Source organism: Amia ocellicauda, chromosome 7 (assembly GCF_036373705.1).
Source record: "Amia ocellicauda isolate fAmiCal2 chromosome 7, fAmiCal2.hap1, whole genome shotgun sequence".
Classification (NCBI taxonomy): domain Eukaryota; kingdom Metazoa; phylum Chordata; class Actinopteri; order Amiiformes; family Amiidae; genus Amia; species Amia ocellicauda.
Window position 1 is genome coordinate 11,292,878 of NC_089856.1, and position 20,533 is coordinate 11,313,410.

At 47.9% G+C, this 20,533-nt stretch overlaps 1 protein-coding gene across 2 annotated transcripts in view; it reads left to right on the forward strand.

The window, feature by feature from the left end:
* map3k12 (mitogen-activated protein kinase kinase kinase 12) overlaps positions 1 to 20,533 on the forward strand; it is a 44,891-nt gene that overhangs the window by 21,134 nt on the left and 3,224 nt on the right. The window contains exons 1-13 of one of the 2 annotated variants that reach the window (XM_066708375.1): positions 688 to 1,051; positions 3,849 to 4,394; positions 9,020 to 9,203; positions 10,561 to 10,752; positions 10,975 to 11,133; positions 15,330 to 15,488; positions 15,650 to 15,758; positions 17,035 to 17,144; positions 17,623 to 17,739; positions 17,910 to 18,047; positions 18,365 to 19,067; positions 19,230 to 19,300; positions 20,069 to 20,357. In XM_066708375.1, coding sequence (XP_066564472.1) covers positions 3,920 to 4,394; positions 9,020 to 9,203; positions 10,561 to 10,752; positions 10,975 to 11,133; positions 15,330 to 15,488; positions 15,650 to 15,758; positions 17,035 to 17,144; positions 17,623 to 17,739; positions 17,910 to 18,047; positions 18,365 to 19,067; positions 19,230 to 19,300; positions 20,069 to 20,357 — 2,706 coding nt within the window. In that variant the 5' untranslated portion in view covers positions 688 to 1,051; positions 3,849 to 3,919. Of the gene's footprint in view, positions 1 to 687; positions 1,052 to 3,848; positions 4,395 to 9,019; positions 9,204 to 10,560; positions 10,753 to 10,974; positions 11,134 to 15,329; positions 15,489 to 15,649; positions 15,759 to 17,034; positions 17,145 to 17,622; positions 17,740 to 17,909; positions 18,048 to 18,364; positions 19,068 to 19,229; positions 19,301 to 20,068; positions 20,358 to 20,533 lie in introns of those variants that run through there. The other variant, XM_066708373.1, reaches the window with a different exon arrangement.

Here is a 20,533-nt window from a genome sequence, read left to right on the forward strand (position 1 = left end):
ATCGCTGGTGTCACAACAGTGGGTCACCTGAGTTTTAAGAAATGATTATTTTAAACCCCCACGGTTGACCATGAACATGCCATGTGGTCAAATAAAGCATGCCTCGTGCAAGGAGGTATGCGGTATCTCTGGTCTTCTCTGATTCAAATGTCATTGTGTGATCTCCACATTTCCCTAGATTAGAGATATGAGTGGAATTCATTGAAAGCAATAGTCCTCCATCCCCTCGCCGATGTCAGTACAGTACAGTGCAGTATGGTACATTACAATCTGGCACCGTTAAGATTACAGAAATGCCCCTCTCGTTAAATCCTTATCACCAACTGCAGTCTGAGATCACAGGGATAATATCCACCAGGAGGAGGAGGAAAGGGGCGGGGGGGGGGGGTGTTTATAGGATTGGGTGGAAAGGATTTAATTCACCTCCCGTTTGTGCTGCGTGCTTAAAGAATGACATCATTTTTATATACACACACACACACATAGACGCGCGCTAAAAGTCCACTCACTGGGTCTCTGGCTTATCTGGCGCCACTACCTACCTGCAGCTCAACCTTCCCGGTCCTGCCCTCTGATTGGACAACACGCAAGCGGAGGGGCGGAGAGAACTTGATTAATAAAAAAAAAAAAGACACCCCCCCCTCCACCACTATCACAGTAGGTGAGCGAGTCCGCAGTATAAAACCTCCGGGGGTTAGTAGGGACTACAGCATCTCTCCTGTTTCCTCCTTGGAGGCAGAGCACAAATGCCTTGGAACTGGAACTAGCTGGTAAATACAGTTCAGAAACCAAGTGGGAAATAGAGAGGGACTCACACAGAGAGATAGATAGAGAGAGAGAGAGAGAGAGAGAGAGAGAGAGACAGCGGTTGTTCGTGTCAGTGACGCTGCCAGAGGAGGTGAGGAGAGACGTGATTATATAAACAGAAGAAACGGAAGATTTGCGGAATACAGACGATTAAAACCACCACCACCACAACAACAAAATCACCTGTCATAAAATGGATAAATACATTTTAATCTAGTGCAGTAAAGGACCTCGACTGCAGCAGGTAAATGCATGCTTCAGCTATAATAAAATATAGATGTCAAAACATTCACGTGTCTATGATCAGCATCATGTATGTATGTATGTATGTGTGTGTGTCTATACATTTAACATCTATACGTGTGTGTGCGCGCCTTTATGGAGACTCAGAAAAAAATGCTAAAATTATATTTTGTCGCTAGTGAGATGCAGGCGGTTAAACGCTATAATGACAGCCAAGTGAGTGTGTGTGTGTGTGTGTGTGTGTGTGAGTGTGTGTGTGTGAGTGTGTGTGTGTGTGGGTGGCTGATTGACGTGTCCGGAGGAGTGTGAGATGCGCCAAGTGCGCAGCGGGATGGCCGCTATACCGGGAGACGGGATGCATCCCAGTGAGGCGGCTGCTCGTCCGCTCCATCCCAGTGAGCAGATGCCGTTATGTACAGAGGAGACGGGGGTCACTTAGACGAGGAGGAGAGAGGTGTTCATTTAAATACACTGGGGAGACAGAGCAGCGTGGAAAAAGGAGAGGGGGGCGGTGATGATCCTTGTGCAAAACGAACAGATGTGCCCGCTTCTTCGTGCAACACACAGATGGGGGTCGGTGCTGTTGCCATGTTTTTTTATTATTTCATTTTCATTCCTTAGTTTGCCTTTTCATTGAAGTCCAGTCCCCTACGTGCTAAAACGCTGGATCGGAAAATGTCACGGGTTATGGATGTGCACTCGCGTAGGTATACATATGGATGTATTGGATGTCTACTGGGGATGCTGCTGCCTGCAGCCTGGCTGTGCATGGACACACACAATGCTATGCTGCAGCTTGAATTACACTTGCCTGTACCAGTACAGCACTAACACACCGTCACAGCAATTCTGGTTCAGCAGTCATGATATAGTTGAAATATATTCCTCGCTATTTGGCGTCATGTGATCTGTTTCACTGGGGTTTATACAAAACAACAGTCGGTTAGAGAAAGACATGAGAAATAAACTAAACGTACGAGTCAAATGTTCTAATGATACAAGTTAGGAAATATAGATGAATAGCGGTGTCAGATATAATAATGTGGTAATGTACAACTTGTAAACACATAATTGTCAAGAACTTATAACTTACCATGTGCTCAGGTGAACTGCAGTGAGATGAGAAAAGATGCAGCCAGCACCATCACACCCGTCTCAGGTGAAGTTAAACAGCTGGGGGTTGCTTTTCGCAACTTCACAATTGCATCTTCGCGTTTAGGTTTCTTTTACCTATTTACATTTTCAATTAAAAACGAAAACAAACAGACGAGATTTTATACAGGCGCTTGCTCTAAAATTGAACTTGCGCAACTCGCGAGATGGTAAAATATATCAATTCCTGAATCGAAGTTTTGCAAAAAATATGAATAGTAAAATAACCTTTTTTTCCTTTTTTTTTATTGAAATGTCTAATTTTGTTGTTAAAAAAGTGAATACGCAAAGCGGTGTTTTGTCTTGTTCCTAATAAACTTGTGAGTATAAGTCTATTGCCGCCGGCAGAAAAGATTTGAGTGCAATGACGTCACGGTCTCGCGGGTAAGATCACCCTGCACGCGAAAGCTGTAACATAATAATAATAATAATAATAATAATAATAATAATAATAATAATAATAATAATCTGTTTTTTGTGTGACAACAAATTAAATTACATTTCTCTGTACAATCAAAACACAGAGACTTGCTATAAACACGGGTGTGGTGTTCAAAGGTCAGATTTAAAAGGACACTGTTGAATAAAATATACACTACTGGTCAAAAGTTTTAGAACACCTACATTTTTCCGGTTTATATTGAAATGTACGCAGTTTAATGTCTCAATGTACATGCTCAATGTTAAAGCATGTAACACAAACAATTGGAGATAAACAAAAATCATGGAATCCTTTTGATTAACAAAATGTAACCCCTTAAACTGACAAACCCCTCTGGTACCAAATCCATGTGCTTCTCTTTAATCCCAAGTGTACTCTTCACTGTTGTGTTGTTTGCCAAGTGTTTGGTATCCCATGAAAGCTGAGACTCTCGGCTTTCTAGTGATATGAGTAATTCTCTGATATGAAAATTTTGTTTTTTATAAGCCCCACACCCTCATTCTGAAATGGGGGGGTTGGGGAATACTTGGTCTGAGTAGGAATACAAAATCTCTGAAAATATTGACAATTATAACATAATCTGAAACCAGACAGTCTAGTGATCAAAACAAGACCATCCACGTTTTGGTAGAACAACACCCACCCGTGGAGAGCTCAAAATGTCAAGATGGAAAACTCTGTTTACAGTGTACTAATACACGATTTTACATAATTGGATCTGAACTTCTCTGTGTTTGATAGAACAGCAAATAGCAAAACAAAACAAAACAAAACAAGCCTATTTGCAAAGAAATCCGATCGAAACTGAGTGATCTCTGACCGTCTGAATGAGGCCCCCCACCCCCAGACTTCGCGTTTACCCCCTGGACTCTGAATGACGGCGGGCGACATAGAAACTGTACGTTGGATTTGTTTGAGAATGAAACGTGCTTTCAAACCTCTGGCAGATAGTTGGTCTCTCTCTCTCTCTCTTCTCTCACTATACATAATCCAGCTGCAGCACTGATATCTCTGTCATACAGGTTTATTTTTAAAGCTGTTTTGCAGATAAAATGTGTTCCCAATTATCTGAAAATAACTTTGATTAAGTGAAATTTTTTAAATAAGATTGATAGACCCTCCCCCAGTAGACACATTTAAGTAACAGGGCTGGATTTAACAGGAGTAAATTCTTTGTCTTTTTCTCTGCCCCCCCACCCTGCAGGGTTCCCAGGCTTCCTTCTCGCCTCTCAGTCCCTCCAGCGTTTTCGTGCTTCCTGATGAGTACAACTGCCCATGGCCTGCATCCACGAGACCCGAGCCCCCTCCCCATCTCTCTCGGGCTTCAGCACGCCCCTGTCCGAGCCCCCTTTCCGCCGGCTGGACCCCGACACTCCAGCCTGCACCCCCGAGATGGACCTGACACCCACCCAATGTGTGTTGCGCAACGTACTGTCTATCGACACAGGAGCGGGGTTGGGTGGCGGCGGTGGAGGCAGCGGAGGGGGATGCCATCACAGCCCCACGCCCAGTGATGAGCCCCCCGAACACTTTGCCAACAGCGTGCTTAAGCTACATGAGAACGAGGCCGGGGGCGGGGCGGAAGCGGGGCACAATGCAGAAGGCGGGGCAGTCAGGGGCCAATCAGACGACGTCAGGCTTCAGTGCCAGTCTGGGGGCGGCTTCCTGGAGGGCCTGTTTGGTTGCCTGAAGCCGGTGTGGACCATGATCGGAAAGGCCTACTCCACTGAACACAAACACAACCACGAAGGTAAGAGTGCTCCCCTCTATCTGGGGTCAGATCCTTGGTTTCTATTCCACCTGTATTCCACATGTATTCCTTATCTCAATCAGTTGCCAGTTAAAAAGAGGCTATAAAACCTGCAGAAACCTGGACACTTGAGGACTGGAATAACCCAGCCCGACTCTGTACAAGTTATAAAAGTCCAGTCCTGACCAGCTGGATCCTGTATGTTTTCTTGTTCTCTTGAACCCGTCGCTGGCATGATCCATGGGAAGATGGCAAATAAAAACCACCAGCACCCAAGCCCTCGACTTTCCCTGAACCCTGTCACCATGCATAACTGCTTTTCTGAGTGTCTCTGGGTTTGTTGAGTCTTATCTTCCAGGCGTCCGCTCCCTGCAGGGAGGTGCATTTCCACAGGGAAGTGATTCCCTTCTTTCTTTTCTTATCCTCGCTTTTCTATAAATTCAATTCAACTGACGTCTCACCCCCCCCACCCGGCAAGTGCGTCTGCAGCAGAAAAACACAGAATTTCAGATAATTTAGTTTTTCTTTATTTTGTAGCTATGAAAAAATATTTATCTATGCACCGCAGTGTGTTTTGAATGTTTAGCTTACTACTGAGTGTAAATTCTGCATTGTACGCATCATCCTCTTGTGATCAGTGCCTAAATATACTTAAACTAGTACACTTGAGATTCTTCTCTGTGCTCAACGGTAACGTCTTAGTCATAAATGAGGCTGGAATGCTGCAGCTCCAATAGCAACTGAAATGTTGGCAACGAATGATGACAATAGTGAATGATATTTACTGTTTTGCTGAAATATTAAAATGTATCTTAAAAAAATAAATAAAAAATAGAAACCTTGGTGATTTCCAAACAGAAAGGCATAAATATTATTATAATTTTTAAGCAAACACCAGGTCAACTTACAATATATACAATTACAATTGATACAATATATCACATTATTTTAACATGCAATTACCCATTTATACAGCTGGGTTTTTACTAAAGCAATCTCGGAGCAGCACCTTGCTCAAGGGTACAACAGCTGTGTCCCCCACCTGGGATTGAACCCTGGAGCAGTGTAGCAATTCCACTGCCACCTCTTTTGCCGCTCTCCATTAAGTCTGCCACCTAAGAAGAACAATGGGGATGGACTGTCCAGTGCAGCAGTCTGCAACCTTCCCTCCATGAAACTTACTGACACACAGGACCCAACAAAATGCCTCTTACCCTCTCACAGTGCAACTAAAAAAAAGACATCCCTATCTGTTGCTCTTCTCTCTGTTAGTAGTGGAATCCACACAGAGGTTGTGTGTGTTAACAGGGGGAAGTTCATTTGAAGGTGGGTAGCTGATTCTCCGTGCAAAACCTTCCTTCAATACAGTCAGCTAGTTTTTCTTATTTCTGCAGTTTGCTCCCTTCACACTGTAGAAAGAAATACAAAGCGCATTGCCTTTGTTGTGCTTCAGTTAAGCATTGTGTTCTCCTGCGCTCAAACCCTCTCCCTATCTGATACGAAGTCAGGGGACTACACTAGAGTACAAAATACAAAGGAAAAACCTAAAAAGCTCTTCTTATATCTGTGTTTTTTCTGCCTACTGACATACAGGCATGTTACAGCACTGATTACATTAGCTTTCCTCTGGGGAGGGGGGAGTAGAATCAATTTGCAGCCCTTTGGTACTCAAGACTGTGGCAGATGTTTGCCACCACCCCCCTAAACAAACAAACAAACAAACAAACAAACAAAAACATTCAGCTCCAAATTCAGTTCTCAGTCCATCCTTGGCCTTCCCTATGAATCTTTCCTCATACAGGAGTAATGAGAACAATGCAAAGCCACTGCATGCATTGAAGCATGCAAGTTAAGAAGCAACAGCTGCAATTGGCTTCAGGCTGCCCCCCCAGCCGACCCCCCCCATCAGCAAATGCAACTGGAACCCAGAGACAATACCTGACTGAGGGTAACATTGCACAGGAAGGAAGCCACTTCTGTTCTACTGCCTGCACTTTAATGGCTTCCAGAGGGCAGTACTTTGTGTGTCCTGTGCCACTTGTCTTTTTGTGTTTCTGTCACTGAAGCTTGAGAGCTTTCATGCCAGCAATGTTTTTGTTTTTTCTTGTTTTTTTGTTCTCCCTTCACCCCCTCTCTCCATTTCTCTCCAGCGCGACAGACCTGTAATCGCCTCTCGGCAGCAGGCCTGCAATAGCTCCCACAATCCCTGGGGACCCCAATGCCTAATCTACTTCATGTATAATTCATCCCCACACACTGACCCCAGACCCCTTGTCTCTATTAACACAGACCTGCCTCTCACACACATTTACACACACACAATCACACACTCTCACTGGCTAATATACATTAAGGTGTGCTTAACACGGCGTCTCTTGCAGACACAGGTGCAAAACATATACACCCCTTCTCCACTGCACACGCAAGCACTGGTAAAGCGACGTGTTGTGGAAGGAGACACTGATGCACACATGCATACATGAAACAACATCCCATCATGTCCCCTCTCCTCCCTTCCCCCCCCCCCCCTCTCTCTCTCTCTCTCTCTCTCTCTCTTTCCCTCCTCTCATTCCCTCTCCCTCCTCCCTTGCTCTGCATATCCCTGTCCCTCCCCTCCCTTCTCTCTCATCTTTGCAGTCTGCTCTCCATCTTCTGACGCTGTTGCTTTTTCCCCCTCATCTCTCACTGCCTCTCTCTCTCTCTCTCTCTCTCTCTCTCTCTCTCTCTCTCTCTCTCTCTCTCTCTCTCTCTCTCTCTCTTCCTGTCTCTGTCTCATTCCCTCTCCTTGTGGAAGGTTACAGCTGTAGTTTCTAAACAGCCAAAATACAAAGAGATGGCACCCTCTTGTGTGTCCCCAGAGTCTGCTTTAAAAACACCAACAACAAAACACGCAGCCTTTCAGAATCCGGGCAGTAAAGTCTTTCCCGCTGTCTTTGTTGTAAAAGCCACAGCCGGGTGTGTGAATCTGCTTTACCCCAACATGCCAAGCTGTGGCCTAATTGTCTTTGTTTTAGACAACCCCCCACCCCACCCCCCACCATACCGGGCATCCCTTGGGTTCAGGGAAGGGTTCATCTCCAGCTCTTGGTTTCTCCTGCATCACGGCTCTACAGCGCCCTCCTCCCTGTATGGTGCAGGTGCCCCACAGAGTGCCGCTTCAGGCCTACTGTCTCTCCCTCTTTGGTTTTTACATTGGCAGCAGGGGTCTCTTTCTTTAGGCTCCTAATATGACATGTCTGCTTAGGTTTGTCAAGATCACCCCAAAGCACGCTTTCCCTGGAAAATGTAACATACTATTGTTTTGGACACTGTGGGTGTCGTTCCCGAGTTGTACAGTGGCTTCCTATGCTTTTAACATGCCTTCCCTGTGCCACATATAAACCACAGTCTACCACAGTGCCTTACAAATATTACCATGGTTTATCATTCTGTTGCTCACTCTGACCTTCCTTGCTGTGACGTGGATGACGTTCAGCACTACAGGTTCATGTTATTATTGTGGATGTGCAATGACCCTGGAGAAACAATGAGGAGGATTGTGGGAAATTTGGGCCAGTGACTTTGGGAAAAGACCTCCTTAGGTAATGATAATCTGAGGACAGAAAATCTCTTTCAGTCTGTCTGCGATTGGGAATGGCGGACGTATTTTTTACATCGTAAGAAGTTACATTCTGTTCTTACAGTTACAGAAGAGCCCCAAACAAGAGGTCGGAGTTGACAGGCAGTGACACTGCTTTGTCTGTGTGTGTGTGTGTGTGTGTGTGTGTGTGTGTGAGAGAGAGAATATGCCACAGTCTGCCAGTCTCTACCGTCTGTCCTGGTCTCCACCCTGACCACTGGTGATGCCCCTCTACCTGCCTCTTGAGATCCAGAAGGGGGCAACTATCACATCCTCCCTCCCTCCCTCCCAGCCTCTCCTCTTCTCATGGCTCAGTGCCTTATCACAAAGCCCCCCTACACAATAGCACTAAGTAGGAATTACTGCCTAAAGCGCATTACCCATAGCAGATTACATCCCTCAGCCTGAATGAGAGCCCGCCTGCCGCCTCAGAGAGCGAGAACGAAGGGGAGGCCTTGTAGTAGCGCTGCACCCTCCCTACTACCACATCCTCCCTGCACTACACATGCAGTCTGCCGAGGTTGGGCTAAAAGCATGGCGCCAGCAGCCAGAGTGTTTGTGGAAAGGCACTGGAAGGTTGAATCAGTGCTGATTAGATATCAGCAGCTCTTAACAAATCACTTGACTTTCTTTTTTGTTTTGTTTTCTTAAAAACGCCTTTCCCAGCATCCTGTGCACTTACCCAGAGTTTCAGTTCAACATGTGGGCATCTCTCTGTCTCTCACACACCACTTCTTGCCATCTGGCTGGAAGATTTCGCTTGCCTCCACTTTCACAACTGTAGCGAATCCCAAGATGTTAACTCAACGTCTGTCCCACTAATCTGGACTGGGACAACAACAATAACAATAGCAATAAAGAACTGCTTCCTCATTGCACAGTAGTTTGAATAGGCTGTTGTACAGAACCCAACTATTGACATGGTCATGTTAAGCCCATAGGAATTCATTGTCAAACGGATGTATTTATCTAACCTTCCCCCCCACCATCTGTTTTTGTCCCTCAGAGTTGTGGGAGGTGCCCTTCGAGGAGATCTCTGACCTGCAGTGGGTGGGCAGTGGTGCCCAGGGGGCCGTGTTCCTGGGGAAGTTCCACGGGGAGGAAGTGGCAGTGAAGAAGGTGCGCGACATCAAGGAGACGGACATCAAGCACCTGCGCAAGCTCAAGCACCCCAACATCATCACTTTCAAGTAAGCGTGCCCAGGATCCAAATCCAAACTCTGGGGCAGGGTCCATTGAGTCTACTGGCCTAGGAAAAAAAATGCTAAGCTTACCTTTACACATGGGTGTGCAAATGCAGCTCAGCAGTCAGAACGTGGTGGAATTTGGTGGTTTGGTTTCCTGTGGATGAGCTGTAGCCAGTCATGAAACCTTTCATTTCCATTTGAGAGGACCACTGTGAACAGCAGGAAGGTAAAATGTGAAAATCAATCAATGAATCAATTCTTATTTAGTATGGCGCTCTTCTCAGGGTAGCCACATAGCACAGATTGAAAACAAAACAAATCAACAAAATAAACAATTTAATAAACCATAAATAACAAAATAAAATATAATATCATAAACCAATCACAGTAAAGTTTAAAGAGGTATAGTACTGGAAACCTGTGATACAAAAAATGGAAAAGCGACACTAAAAATAGATTACAGGGCTACAGGGCAATTGTGCTGATCAGAAGTGGAATGGTGCCACCATGCTGCAGGTGTAGGGTCTTGCTCTGCAGCCCCAGTAGGTGGATCACAGTTTAAAATCATAATAAGTCAGCCAGAGACAGATTCCAATTTAAAATGCAGAATTCCCCTGAGGGTGACCCTGTAGCTGGAAAAGCTTCAAATAAAAATAAAAACACAAATAACAAGGGCTGGGCAAATATGTCCTGTTGATCCCCCCAGAAATATTAACCTATCAACAATCTCTGAAAGCTGCTGATCAGTCAGTCCTACTGCAGTGGAGCTCAGCTCAGGTCTGTGTTGAATAATGGAGTTGTCAGAGATCAGGGAGGGGAGGGGAGGGGGTGGTTATTGGCAGTGGTAGTGGTGGTTGTGGGGGGGGCAGGAATCAATGCTTCCGATCCACCGCTAATTCAGATTAGTAAGTCTCAACCGTCCAATACCTCCCAGCAGCCTGAGGAACTGCCAAGGCATGAGAGCGCTGTCCAGACCTGATCTATCTGTTCTGCAGGTCTGCCAAGGTCACCCCTAGGCAAATTTGGCATGTTTTTTTTTTTTTTTTTGCGATTTCCTGTTGTTACTCTGCAAATGTTGGGCGAGTGTCAGACCACCATCACTGAGGCTAGCGTTGATGCCCAGCTGTACCCGGCCTTGGCAGGTGAGCATTACCAGACCAGCACGATTCCAATGGGTGGCCTAACTTGACTAGAGCCAACACTAAGCGATGAGAGGTCCGTGTGGGCCAAGAGGTCAGATCGAAGTTACATCTGGAAAAACTGGGTTTACCCTGAAACCCACTGCAGCTGTAAGTGTGTTAACCACTATCTGGCTCTATCTCTGTCTGCTTTTCTCCCTCTCCCTCTCTCTCTGCCTCAGGGGTGTATGCACCCAGGCACCCTGCTATTGCATCATCATGGAGTACTGTGCCCAGGGCCAGCTGTACGAGGTTCTGAGAGCCGGGCGCAAGATCACCCCATCACTGCTGGTGGACTGGTCCATGGGCATCGCTGGGGGCATGAACTACCTGCACCTCCACAAGATCATCCACCGAGACCTCAAGTCACCCAAGTGAGTGGGCCCTCCCCCCTTCCCTGTGAGTCTCTCTGTGCTGTGTTTTGTACTGTGCTATGCTGTACTGCCCTGCAGCTCACAATATGTTTGTAAAATACATCAAATAGCTGTGTGTTAGAAAACCCCACCCTTGAGGTTGAGTACTACTTGAGATAGGGTGTCATCCCTCTCTCTCTCTCTCTCTCTCTCTCTCTCTCTTTCTCTCTCTGTGTCTCCCAGCATGCTGATCACCTATGATGATCTGGTGAAGATCTCAGACTTTGGCACCTCCAAGGAGCTAAGTGACAAGAGCACCAAGATGTCCTTTGCGGGGACAGTGGCCTGGATGGCACCTGAGGTGATCCGCAACGAGCCGGTGTCAGAGAAAGTGGACATCTGGTAAGAGGAAATGATGGGAAGAAAGTGTTCAAGTTCTCAACTACAAGACAATGAAGTTCAGCTTAGTCACTCAAAATGACCAACAAGTAGTATTAATGAGAGCCAGTTCTTCAAACAGGAACTTCAAATCATATTTACTACTAGACAATGTAATCTAGACTCCCCAGTCTTCAAGAATGTGTCCTTTCTACCAGTAAACCTGTATTCAACAGCAATCAACAGTAAATATATATATATTTATATTTTATTTCAATTTTTTGCTTTACCGGATCACTGACAACCATTTAAACCCCTCTTGGAACGGTCGTTTAATCAAGCCCAGTTTGCTTTGCCATAGAAATACAAAATGCGTCTGTGGCACCAAAGAGAAGAGCTGCAGTGAAAAGACTTCTAAGGAAGCGATGCTCTTCATTATAGCAGAGGGGTGCAGGAGGTCTGAAGGAGGAAGATGGTGGGAGGAGAGGGTATCTGGTGCGTCACTACCAGGAGATCTCTCTCCCGAAACACAGTAATTCAATAATTGATTTGCCAGATGTGCAGCTCAAAAATAACCTGAAGAAGCCCAGTGCCTGGCTCTGTGCCACTCGCTTTTGCTCTCTCATTTGCAGGGACAGCAGAATTGCGTTTCCATCTTTCGTAGAGAAAAAGAAAGAAAGAGAGAGAGAGGGGAGCAAGGTTTTGCAGCAGCCACTCGGAGCAGAATGGAGGAAAAACAAACAGGAAAATCCTACATCTAGCGACTGTTGTGTGCAGTGAAAAAATCACAGCTGTTCTCGTTGCATTCAGGGCATCCTCAGGCAGAGCTCTGTGTGATCGCATGCCATAATTAACCATTCCACCAAAAAAAATCCACCACTCTACAACTATCACCTGGGGGCTATTTTTCCTTCCCTTCATGCCTGTTCCATTTTCAAGCAACAGGGGAGAAATAAACCTCCACACTGCCATGAACCAGATTTAAACGACAGCTCCTGCCTTTTCAGTATACAACAGAAGTAGAGGCTCAACTTACTAAATGTGCTCATCCCGATACTCCGCCCTCCCTCCTGAGATCATTATTCACTATGCTGAGGAACTATTCCACCCACGCAAACACACACATTCCCAAAATCGCAGTTCTATGTGTCTTTGTCTTGCTATCGTGTATAAGTAAGATGTATACCACTCTTTCAGTTGGATTCTAGCATACAAGAAACTTTCAAATCTTAAAAATGTAAAACTTACCAAATAATGGAGGAGGTCAAACTCTTTCAGTGTTTCAGGATGTGTCGTTGTATCATAACTTCCTGGATGGTGGTAAAAAAGGACCGGATTTGTCTTCCCTGCAGCAACTTGAGTCATTATCATCAAATCAACCTGAATGTTAGTGTCTGAGGGTCTTGCTCCTTGATATAGTTTCTATAGACAACAGGAAGTGTTGATGTGCCCATGACTGTGGGAAAAACATTGAAGATGGCATTATTATTTTCTATTTTTCCAACTCCTTTCCTCCTATCCTGGAGATAAATGCACAGTGGAGATCACAGTGCATTCCTACATTAACATCACCTGATCATGTCACTCGCCTATGCTGGTGCACAGTACTGTAACAAGGGTTGTTTAAAAAAACACTTAAGACCGCAACTTACAAAAAAAAGAAAAGAAAACTTTAGTATGACCATAATTATCTTAACGCCTCAGTGCTATTTCTTCATCTTTTGGAGAATAAGAGCAGATCTGTTTCCGTGTGCAAACCACCATTGAAAGGAATAACTTCCACACCATGTTAAACCAGGGCACTTTGTCCAGTTTGTCCAGCACTGGCAAATGGTGTTCTAGTCATTTCGGAGTGCTATGAGCTGCCCAGTTCCTTTTTGATAACATAACCCTTGGTGCGGGAGCCTCTGTTCTTAAGTGCTGTGCTGATCAGCTATTCCACCAAAAAAAAAAAAGACACCATTAGGAATGTGATTTCTCAAGGAAAGCAACATTTATCCAGATCTCAGTGCTATTTAAGGAGTTAGGCTCAGTATAGCTGTGCAAGCAGCAGTAACCATAGTGATGTCAACACTGGCATAACCAAGGGAGAGTGGGCACACCACAGAGTTACTGGTCCCAGCGACCCCTGATGACAAAGAGGTTGGGGTCAAATAATAAATTAAACGATTGCATGAGTCCAAGTTGAGTCCACTCCCAGCATTTGTAAAGAGAATTATGGTACCCTGAGCAACCTAGCAAAAGGCAGAACTAGCAAGTAGCTGAGACAACAGATCAAATCTACAAGACTGGAGAGGCAGCGACAGAGAGAGAGGAAGGGAGATCCTTCACTGCGGGCCCAAAACTGACTCAGCACCGGGATGCCAACGTCACCCCCCACCCCACCTCACAACCTCCTCACCAAGTGCCGCACCACGGAGGGGGGAGCAGCCTGTGAATGAAGACTGTTATCAGACAAGAGGCCCTGTAATTACCCAGCCAGGACTCTGTTCTCCTAATGCAGCCTGTCACAGCAAAGGCGTGCCCGCTCCGCCAGCCGCACAGCCCCGGCTCAGTCGCCATCCTCCCTGCTGGCACCGCGCCACACCTCCGCACAGGGTAATTAGGAGGTTGCCAAGGGTCTGCCAGCAGGGGGTAGACAAGGACTGGCACCGCCCACTTCTGAGAGATCAGAGAAGGCAAGGGGGATGAGAAAAATAGAGGGGGTGGGGTGTGTGCTTGTGTGCTCTTCAGAGAAAGCGAACCTGTTCAACAGGGGTTATTCAGTCAGTTATTCAGTTATTCTGTATTTCAGTTTAAGTGGGGAAAAGTATAGGCACTGTGTATGTGTGTGTGTATATGTATATATGGCATGCAGTGTTTATTAAGTACAGTTAAAGATGCAGCCTTCACTGATTGGCTGCCAGGCCAGAGTGTTATGCAATGTGTGTGTGTGTGTGTGTGTGTGTGTGTGTGTGTGTGTGTTCTCTTGTCACTGAGCATGGGCAAAGATTCTGAGGGATTTTAATCATAGCCTCCCCCCTACAACAGACAAGGGTTACTGCAGCTCTCCCACCCCAGATTACACTCTGAAGGAGAGGGGTGCTGGAGCATGTGAAAGCCCTCAACAGGGCTGTTAAAACATTTAACAAAACCCTGCACATGCCAGCTCAGCCAATCCCATTGCGCCGTCATCCCTGAATAGACCATACAAACCCTGAAACCTGGGAGCACGAAAACCACACTGCTTACTGTGCTGGGAAGATCTGCTTTCATTTGCACTGTAGTCATGAAGCCAAATATTTAGAGACGATAGGAGGCATATTATGTATTTGTCCACAACCTGTGCCAAATGTTTTTGTTTACCAAAAGCTGGCCTGTTTCTGTTCCCGTCTGCCTCAGTAGATAGGTGGTTATCTTTCCCACAAGTTACACAGTCAATGTCAGTTTACACCTCTAATAAACAATAATACATTTCCCCCTACATTTAAAACTATATGCCCAGGAGACTTAGAAAATCATTTTTTTGTTGTTGTTGTTTGTGTTTTGTTTTTAGAGTTACAATGTGGACGGTTCCATAAATCTCCCCATAAATGTACTTTATATTTGATGGGTAACCTTTAGAGAGGGGTTGTACCATAACTGTACAGAAGAAAACATGCATGATATCAAGCTACAGTTTCCCATTTTTCCACCGGCAAGGCCTACCTCTTCTATCACACTGCACTGCGGACGCCATGGTGATTCCAGTATCTATAGAGTGCTGTTGACTGCGGCCTGGTTGTCACCCCCGAGGCCTGAGGCTCTCCAGGGCCCCGCAACCCCCACACCTGACAGGGGTTGGGCCCATGCCTGGTTGCACTTAAGCACAAGGCGTCAGGCAGTCTAGGCCAGGGCCCCTGGGACATTGAGCCCCGGCCTAACAGACTCCCAGTCACCTCAGATGGCTTACAACGGAGGGGGATTATCACCAGATTATCACCAACAGCTCGCGTCTGGGCCCGGAGGCGGTGTTTCAAGGCAGGGTTTTGCTGGTCTTTTCCACTTTGCAGCTGGTGGTGAAGGCTAAGATTGTTAAGGCACATCAAAGAATGAGATGAGTTATATGATTAAGTGAAGGGGAAACCTGAAGGACCCTCCAACTCTGCACAAAACCAGAGCTGATTGCCCCTTCATGTTAGAGACATAGAGGCTAGAACTGAGGTGACTCACCATTCTCTCTCTCTCTCTGTCCCCCGCAGGTCATTCGGGGTGGTCCTGTGGGAGATGCTGACAGGAGAGATCCCCTACAAGGACGTGGACTCCTCTGCCATCATCTGGGGCGTGGGCAACAACAGCCTGCAGCTGCCTGTGCCTGAGAGCTGCCCCGACGGCTTCAAGATCCTGCTGAGGCAGTGTTGGTGAGGCCAGGGGCCAGTAGGGGCTGGGGGGATGACGACTATTCAACACACACATTTCAGAGCTTAAGTTCAATTCCAATTCCATGCTCACATGCTCACACACACACGCATACTAAAAGGTGTTTCTCGCTGTAATCCCACCCGTGTCTTTGGGGCTACAGGAACTGTAAACCCAGGAACAGGCCCTCTTTCCGGCAGATTCTCCTCCACCTGGACATCGCCTCCGCAGACGTCCTATCCACCCCTCAGGAGACCTACTTCAAATCCCAGGTACATCCTCCCCTCATTCTCCACCCTCAGAACAATGGTTTTAACCCTCCCTGGAAGGGCCTCTCATCTCAGGCCAGTTTCCAGAGCCCAATCTCCATGCTACCGTGCACAGTGGGTGGGTAGAGGGAAAACAGACAGACCGGGATATAATCTAGCCATCCACATTCAGTACCCACAACCCCTTCCCTGCCACGCCATCCCCATTCTTCCCTTCTCCTCCTTCTCCGATCAAGTGACGCACATGTAACAGCCACCACCCCCTCCCCCTCCCCCTCCCTACCTCCATCCTGTAATTGATTCTGTGACGTCAATAGGAGCCCTGTGACCGGGACCCCATTGATTGCTGTAATAGCGATGAAGAGGAGGCGTAGCAGGCTGGGTCTCGGGCTATCAGCAGAGTCCATTAGCTTAATCACCACAACCCCCGACCCCTTGACAAACAGATTGCTTCTCTATGGTGAAACTCAAGGTTATAGCAACATGTGAGCCCTACTGGTAGAGGGAGATGCCTGTCTTTCAGACTGACACCTCAGAGACCACCATTGCATTCATTGCAAGCCATACGAGAGCAAAAGCCCCACAGGTATCCGGTTCCTTTACTCCCAAAAGCCAGGACTCGTGTTTAGCTGCTGGCACTTTATTGATCCGTATTTCATTATGTTTTTTTCCACGCTGCCCTGGCACTTCAGTCATCTTGGAAAATGAGAATCCTTCCATAGCCTTCACTCTCATTCCTTGTTGCATTGCGTGATGTTTAAGATGTCTTCTATGAAACGTCTGACTAACATCATCATCAACCTTGGCATCCTCTCTAAAATCCTCTGGTCCCCCTGCGCAAAAATAAACTGAAGGAGAGGCAGTGATTCATGTAGCTATATATGTATATATTCACACATATAGAAAAGCTCATATGCATAAGGCTGAACAGCTGGCATATGTGTGTCTGTGCTGTGTGTATGACTGGCTGCTGGAGGCAGTATACATAAAGAATTGCAAATAGTAAAAGCAGAAGAATCACATCGAAGCTTCCACTGTTTATACCCGCAATGCGCACATACGGCAGCTCCCTCCCCTGGCACAGCAGCTAAATTGAAACTGCTTAAGTGATCTGAGGTCTAAGGTCTTTGCTTCATCAATTAAGCCACTTAAAGACAATGAAGTGAGTGTAGCTCAGGCTGTGGCACTGGGTGGCGGGGGGAGGTGGCGACTGGAGGTGCTCAGGCTGCCCATCTGTGGGGTAAATAAATGACCAGGAGTGTGCTTTGACTACCCGCAGGCGGAGTGGCGCGAGGAGGTGAAGCAGCACTTTGAGAAGATCAAGTCTGAGGGCACCTGTCTGCACCGGCTGGACGAGGAACTCATCAACCGACGCAGAGAGGAGCTCAGGTGAGTGGGCAGGCCATATTTGCGTTCCTTTGGCCAGAGAGATTTTGCAAATGCATGCATCTGAAGCAGGGCCCGGCAGTCCGAGCTGGAGTGTGTTAAACCAGGGGAGGCTGACCCTGATCGCTGAAAGAGCCACAGGATTCAATAAAGTTTGAACTCCAGGTTGACTTCCGCTTTCATCTTTAACACCAAAATCTCCAATATTTGACAGCGGTATCCTCTAAACGAAACCTGTCTCCATCTGTAGAACATCATCTAAAATTGTGAACAGAATAGTCAAGTTCATAAGCGCCAGATAGAGAACCCTGGGTTGGCTATAATACATTGAGAATAGTCTGAACATGTGACAGACAGAACTAGAGAGGGGCTCCATTCACACACCCAACGGCACAATTTTTATTTATCACAAGAACATCTAAATGGGACCAGAAATTCAACCTACTTTTGTATGCTGGAATTATGCCATTTGTGTTGACAGGCACGCCCTGGATATCCGAGAGCACTACGAGAGGAAGCTGGAGAGAGCCAACAACCTGTACATGGAGCTCAACGCTGTCATGCTGCAGCTGGAGCTCAAGGAGAAGGAGCTGATGAGGTATGGAGGGAGGGATGGAGTGATGGAGGGATAGAAGGAGTGAGGGAGAGTATCTGTGGTCCCTGTGGGCTAGGGTGCCTTTCCACAGTAGGGAGTGAGGGTTTACAGATAGAGTTACAGAGAGTTAGCTCTGTGTGTGAGTGTAATGCATGTGTGTGCATGTGTCCAAGGAGAGAGCAGTCTCTGGATAAGAAGTACCCCGGGCTCTTCAAGCACCACAGCTCGCGCCAGGGCGGCCCCTCCAACTCCATGGAGAAGCTCATCAAGAAGCGCAACGTCCCACAGAAGCTGCCCTCGCACAGCAAACGGTGAGCACTGTAGCATACAGCACAGCACAAAGTACAGCACAACACTGAAGTATACAGCTCAGCACAGCACCCTGCACTTCCTCACCTCACCTCACACAGCCCCCACACACTCCCTTCCCCAGTGCAGCACTCTGTGGTGTGAGTCACACCGGGCTCTTACACTGTAAACACGCTGCTCTCCAACTCATATATACCTCTCTCTACCACACTTTGTTAATGTAATTTCCTGAGCTGGAATCCGGGACTGTAACTCCTATTGCCTCTCCCCTCACTTTCCTTCCGCCTCTCTTCTTGTCCCCGTCCCTCTGTGTCCACAGGCCAGACATCCTGAAATCAGAGGTGATCCTGCCTAAGCTGGACTCCTCCATGACACAGGTCACCATCCCCTCCTGCCCCAACAAGGGCTCCACCTCGCCAGGCCGCTCGCGAAGAGGCAAGACCCGTTATAGGAAGGCAGGCGGCAAGGGCAGCAGTGGGGACCTGGCGGGGCTGAAGGCTGCCCTGGCGCCCCCGTGCCGCGACCCCACCAACCCACTGCCAACCAAGCACCTGGACCCCAGCGCCGCCTTGCGGGGGCTGCAGCACGACCTACTGCTGAAGAAGATGTCCAACTCCAGTCCCGACCTTATCTCCACCACCCTGGAAGCCGAGGGACGAAACAAGGGGGACAGGGGCAGTCTCAGCGCCTCGGCGGGCCTGGCGGGGGCCGGAGGTGGGGAGGAAGCGGCGGAGGCTGGTGGTGGCGCCGACGACCTCACCGAGACCCCACCACGCAGTGACACGCCCAGCGAGGACGCTGCCTCCATCCCTTTCTCCAGCAGCCCCGATTCGCCCTGCGGGAGAGGCGGGGCGACGGGGCGGGGCTCTGTGCTGGGGTCACCCCGCCTCCCGCAGGATGGGGAGGAGAAGGAAGAGGGGCCGGGGGTCAGCCGGGCACCCAGGGGAGGAGCCGGGGGCAGCGGGCAGCAGCACCTGACTCCCGCAGCCATCCTGTACAGAGCCGCCGTCACACGGAAACAGGTACTCTCCCCACTGCCCCAAAACCCCACACACCAATCACACCACTTAATGGAATAAGGACAGGCCATCAAGCAGAAATGGCTTTGTATTGTGAGAGAACAGGGCGAATCTCAACTTCTCTTCTCTTCTCTTCTCTTCTCTTCTCTTCTCTTCTCTGTGCAGAAGAGGGGCGTGTCATCAGAGGAGGAGGAGGGGGAGGTGGACAGTGAGGTGGAGTTGCCACGGAGACAGAGGTGAGTTGCGTGGGATTATGTACCTACTACCCGAGCAAATGTTGAGTATTGTTTCGTCTTCTGTGGTTTCCCCCTGGCTGACCTCCCAGCTTGCCACAGCGCCCATCAGAATTGCGCTACTGTCCTCCCCTCCCTACTCCCACAACTCTGATACCACAATAGAAAATGAACGTGCAGTTGAGTTTGTACGGAAGTTTACGAGAGCTGCATCAACAGTGAATCCAGCAGCGTTAACAGGCAGCGCTTGTATCTTCAGTTGCTTCATGAAAGGTAATCCTTTCGCAATTCAGTTCCAATTCCAACCTATTCTGTCAATGACAAAAAATGGAATTTGCAACGGGTCTGAAAAAGGGAATTGGAATTTGAAAAAGTGGAATTGACTGCAACCCTGGAAATATGATAGAGAGCAAAGCAAAGAGATGTGTCAAACCAGGGTAAAACTGATCAGACCCCTACTGCTTCCATCCCACCCTGTTGACCTCTAGTTAGTCCTGAAACGGGATGCAATTTTTTTCCCTCCCCGTAAACTGCAAAGAACAGAAAAACGGGATGGAAAGTACCCACTCATTTCCATGGCGAGACACGATTGAGTGAGATTGAATGAATAACACCGCAAGAAAGCAAACAAACAACAGACACGCAGAGAAATTAAACAGTAGGTGGTGGGGGGTACTAACCGTTACAGCCAAGACACACACTTTCTCTAACCACACTGCGCCACATTTGAAAGCTGATTCTCATGTGGCTTGGTACTGATCTACTCTGCAGGAGGCCCGCCGGCATGAGCAAATGCCAGTCGCTGTCCACCTTCAGCTCGGAGAACCTGTCTGTGTCCGACGGCGAGGAGGGCAACACCAGTGACCACTCCCACAGCGGCACGCCAGACGTGGTCAGCACCAACACGGACGAGCGGCTGGACGACAAGTCAGACGACCTGCTGTCCCAGAGCTCCGAGATCCCGGTGGACGCGCTGCAGCAGTCGGACGGGCTGTCCGAGAAGGAGGCAGCGGTGCGAGAGGTCAAGACTCAGCTGAACGCAGAGCACAACACCTACGAGGTGAAGCCCCCTACTCCGCCCTTCCCTTGCACCCTCTGTGTCCCCCTTCTGTCCGAAGCAAAGGAAATCTTCTGGCACAGACCTTGGGGGTCTGGAGGGAATATGAGGAGAATTCCCCATCTGGTCTTGGCTCTACCAGGTGGTCACTCTCTCCGTCTCTGTCTCGCGTTTGCCAC